We start from the raw sequence: 4,193 nt of genomic DNA on the forward strand, positions 1-4,193 counted from the left end.
TCATGGTGATACCTGCGAAGGCGAATTACAACTTGCTGCTAGGAAGGGAATGGATCCATGGAATAGGGGCAGTTCCTTCGACCATGCATCAAAGGGTGACCAAAGTTACTTCATGGCAGAAGTGAACCATGTAGATAAGAAGAACTTCGACAGGAACTTGGCTCATATAGGACCATGCCACCCAGCTGAAGACAACTACTCCCCAAATAAAAATGCTTTGTATTTCTTGACTCTACATCCCAATGGCTTTCAGTGGGATAGGGAAATTATGGGGGACCCAGAAGAAGAGGAATCATCTGAAATACTGCCAACAGGCTGGGATGAAGACCTGGATTATGCCTGAGTCTTCTTTTTTCGAAAAGATTTCGGCCTACATGGCTGAGAACAAAAGAAAAATGGCTCTCGAAGCCGAGATAACTAACATGGCTGACAAAGCCACATATGGTGAAATTTATAATACAGGACCTGGGGAGTACTTTAAACCAAAAACCCCTTACGAACAGGTTCCTATGGAGCTAACAAAACAGAGGTTAGATGCCATCTATGACGAAGAGCCTCTGGGATCCGAAAAAGATCCAGTGACGTCGAGTGCGAAGATGTTAGTGCAAGATCCCCTTGAAGAAATTGATCTTGGAGATGGGAGCACAAAGAGAATCACCTACATCAGCACTAAATTGGACCCCAAGTTGAAAGTAAGAGTAATTGGACTGCTAAGAGAAAACAAAGACTGCTTTTCTAAGGACTACGACGAGATGCCTGGTTTGAAGAGGGAACTGGTCGAATTGAAACTGCCTATCAAGGATGGCAAGAAGCCCATCAAGCAGACTCCAAGGAGATTCGCACCAGAGATCCTCTCAAAGATCAAAAAAGAGGTTGAAAGACTTCTTCGATGCAATTTCATCAGGACCACAAGGTATGTCGAATGGATTGCAAATATAGTTCATGTGATTAAGAAAAATGGCCCTTTAAGAGTATGTATAGATTTTCGTGATCTAAATGCAGCAACTCTTAAAGATGAGCATCCAATGCATGTGGCAGAGATGCTAGTTGACTCAGTTGCAGGCCATGAATACCTTAGCATGCTTGATGGATATTCTGGCTATAACCAGATTTTCATTGCTGAAGAGGATGTTTCCAAAACAACCTTTCGATGTCCAGGGGCAATAGGCACTTATGAGTGGATAGTTATTCCCTTTGGTTTAAAAAATCTAGGGCAACATACCAGCGAGCAATGAATTCTATATTCCATGATTATATAGAGACACTCATGCAGGTTTATATAGATGATATTGTGATAAAATCTATATCAGACGAAAATCATCTAACCCATCTCAGCCAATCATTCGAAAGAATGAGAAAACATGGCTTAAAGATGAATCCTCTTAAATGCGCATTCTTTGTGCAGGCTGGAGATTTTCTGGGCTTTGTGGTCCATAAAAAGGGGATAAAAATCAATCAGAATAAGACGAAGGCTATTATGGAGACAAAAGCACCATCAACTAAGAAAGAATTGCAATCATTATTAGGAAAGATAAACTTCCTGAGAAGATTAATCTCAAATTTAAGTGGTCGAACTCAAGCCTTCTCTCCCCTCCTACGCCTGAAACAAGGGAAGTTCGAATGGAATGATGAACATCAAAAGGCATTCGATAAGATCAAGCATTATCTGACGAATCCTCCTATCTTGGCACCACCATGTGGAAAGAAGCCTATGAGACTGTATATATCAGCTTCCGACACTACTATAGGTAGCATGTTGGCACAAGAGAATGAAGATGGCGTCGAAAGAGACATTTATTATCTTAGTAGGGTTTTAAATGACGAAGAAACTAGATACACTTCAATAGAAAAGTTGTGTCTTTTTTTGCATTTCTCTTGTACTAAACTCAAGTATTATATAAAACCTATTGATTTGTACGTCTCTTCACACGTTGATGTCATTAAGTATATGTTATCAAAGCCAATAATGCACAGTCGAATTGGCAAATGGGCATTAGCCCTCATTGAATACTCTTTAGCCTTTATGCCTTTAAGGGCAATGAAGGGACAAATAGTATCAGACTTTATTGTAGACCATGCAGTGGTCGAAAGTCCTCAACTTCAAGTTGAGTTAAAACCTTGGAGATTATTCTTCGACGGTTCCACCCATAAGGATGGAAGTGGAGTTGGGATCATGATAATTTCTCCTGCTGGAATTCCAACGAAACTCAAATATAGAAGCGAAGGTCCCCTTTGTTCTAACAATGAAGCAGAATATGAAGCCCTTATTGCAGGACTTGAGGCTTTCTTGGAATTGGGGGCAACTAGGGTCGAAATTAAAGGAGACTCAGAATTAGTAATTAAGCAACTAAAGAAAGAGTACAAATGTATAAAAGAAAATTTGATTATGTACTTCGTCATTGCAAATAGGTTGCTCAAAAAATTTGAATATATAGACATAAAACATGTCCCTAGAATAAAAAACCAAGAAGCTAATGACTTAGCACAAATAGCTTCAGGGAATAGAATTTCAAAAGATAAGCTGGAGGAACTTGTCGAAGTAAGAGGAAAAGCAATGGCTGCCAGATTGTCTCCGGCAGATTTGGAAAGCACTCAGTTAGGATATGCTAACAAAGAAGAGTTTGAAGTACTGGCCATTGATACCTCAATGGATACAGATTGGAGGAATCCAATTATTAATTATCTCAAGGACCCTTCAATAGACACAGGAAGAAAAACCAAGTACAGGGCTTTATCTTATGTTTTGATGGGGAATGAAATATTCAAGAAAACCCCTGAAGGGATCCTGTTGAAATGTTTAGGAGAAAAAGAGGCGTACTTAGCATTATCTAGTGTACATAGTGGAGCCTGTGGAGCACACCAGGCAGGCGATAAGATGAAATGGTTTCTTTTCAGATATGGAATGTATTGGCCCGCCATGTTAAAAGATTGCATAGAGTTTGCTAAGGGTTGCCAAGAATGTCAAGTACATGCAGGAATTCAACATGCTCCTGCAAGTGAGCTTCATGCAATATCAAGCCTTGGCCTTTCAGAGGTTGGGCATTCTAATTGGGGAAATTCGACCTACTTCATTCAAAGGTCAAAAGTACATCCTTGTAGGAATTGACTATTTCACTAAATGGGTCGAAGCAGTACCTTTAGTAAATGTGGATCAAGAAACTGTCATCGAATTCATTCAAAGGAAAATATTATATAGATTTGGAATCCCAGAAAGTATAACAACAGATCAAGGATCAGTTTTTACTGGTCAAAAGATGCAAGAATTTGCAAAGGAAATGGGTTTCAAATTATTAACATCCACACCCTATTATGCTCAAGCCAATGGGCAAGTCGAAGCAGCCAATAAAGTAATAATTGGTTTAATCAAAAAGCATGTAGGGAAGAAGCCAAAAAATTGGCACAAAACTTTAGATCAAGCACTTTGGGCTTGCCGAACCTCCCTTAAAGAAGCTACTAACACTACACCTTTCCAACTTGCATTTGGACATGATGCAGTATTACCTGTCGAAATCTACTTGCAATCAGTGAGAATCCAAAGAAAAGGAGAAATTCCTTCTGACCTATATTGGGAAATGATGATGAATGAACTGGTTGATTTGGACGAAGAAAGATTACATGCATTAGAAGTATTAAGAAGACAGAAGGAGAGGGTAGCAAGAGCATACAATAAGAGGGTCAAAGGTAAAACTTTCATTATGAATGATTTAGTTTGGAAAGTTATATTACCTATGGATCGAAAGAAAAAAACATTAGGAAAATGGTCTCCACATTGGGAAGGACTTTTTCGAATTTTAAAAGCATTTTCAAATAATGCATACGAAATAGAAGAACTAGCAGAGGATCGAAGAATCCTAAAAGTAAATGGGAAATACTTAAAAAAGTATAAACCATTTATGCATGAAGTTAAAATCATAACAACGTAGTAAGCAAAGAACTATCATGGCCAAGATGGTGAATATATTTAACTTCAAATTTTGCCAAGATGGCTTTGTCTTAATCAAATTACAAACAAACAAGAGTCGAATAGAACAAATACAAGTGGAAATCAGAAAGGGATAGTGGCCTTCATCCGGTCATACTTTATCTTCGCCAAGCCAATCTTGTACTGAACAACAGCTTGAACCCCTCTGAGGCGTGCAATATCTTCATACATAGCAGTAGCCTTTTCGACGTGATCTACGCTCTGCTTCGCC

General features: G+C 38.9%; 1 protein-coding gene across 1 annotated transcript; it reads left to right on the forward strand.

The window, feature by feature from the left end:
• The first annotated feature begins 374 nt into the window (after positions 1–374).
• Positions 375–3,923, forward strand: LOC127095564 (uncharacterized). The gene is made up of 4 exons (XM_051034241.1): positions 375–1,130; positions 1,406–2,225; positions 2,436–2,996; positions 3,379–3,923. The coding sequence occupies exons 1-4, from the start codon at positions 375–377 to the stop codon at positions 3,921–3,923; spliced, it is 2,682 nt and encodes an 893-aa protein (XP_050890198.1).
• The last annotated feature ends 270 nt before the right edge of the window (positions 3,924–4,193 follow it).

The sequence above is a fragment of the Lathyrus oleraceus genome, chromosome 1, assembly GCF_024323335.1.
Source record: "Lathyrus oleraceus cultivar Zhongwan6 chromosome 1, CAAS_Psat_ZW6_1.0, whole genome shotgun sequence".
Lineage (NCBI taxonomy): Eukaryota > Viridiplantae > Streptophyta > Magnoliopsida > Fabales > Fabaceae > Lathyrus > Lathyrus oleraceus.

Bases quoted from the DNA above. Each gene is read 5' to 3' on its own strand.
- LOC127095564 (XM_051034241.1), top strand. From the start codon at position 375: ATGGCTGAGAACAAAAGAAAAATGGCTCTCGAAGCCGAGATAACTAAC. The intron at 1,131-1,405 runs GTTTCCAAAACA...TTCTTTGTGCAG, and splicing joins TTTTCATTGCTGAAGAGGAT to GCTGGAGATTTTCTGGGCTT. The intron at 2,226-2,435 runs GTCCCCTTTGTT...TTGAATATATAG, and splicing joins ACTCAAATATAGAAGCGAAG to ACATAAAACATGTCCCTAGA.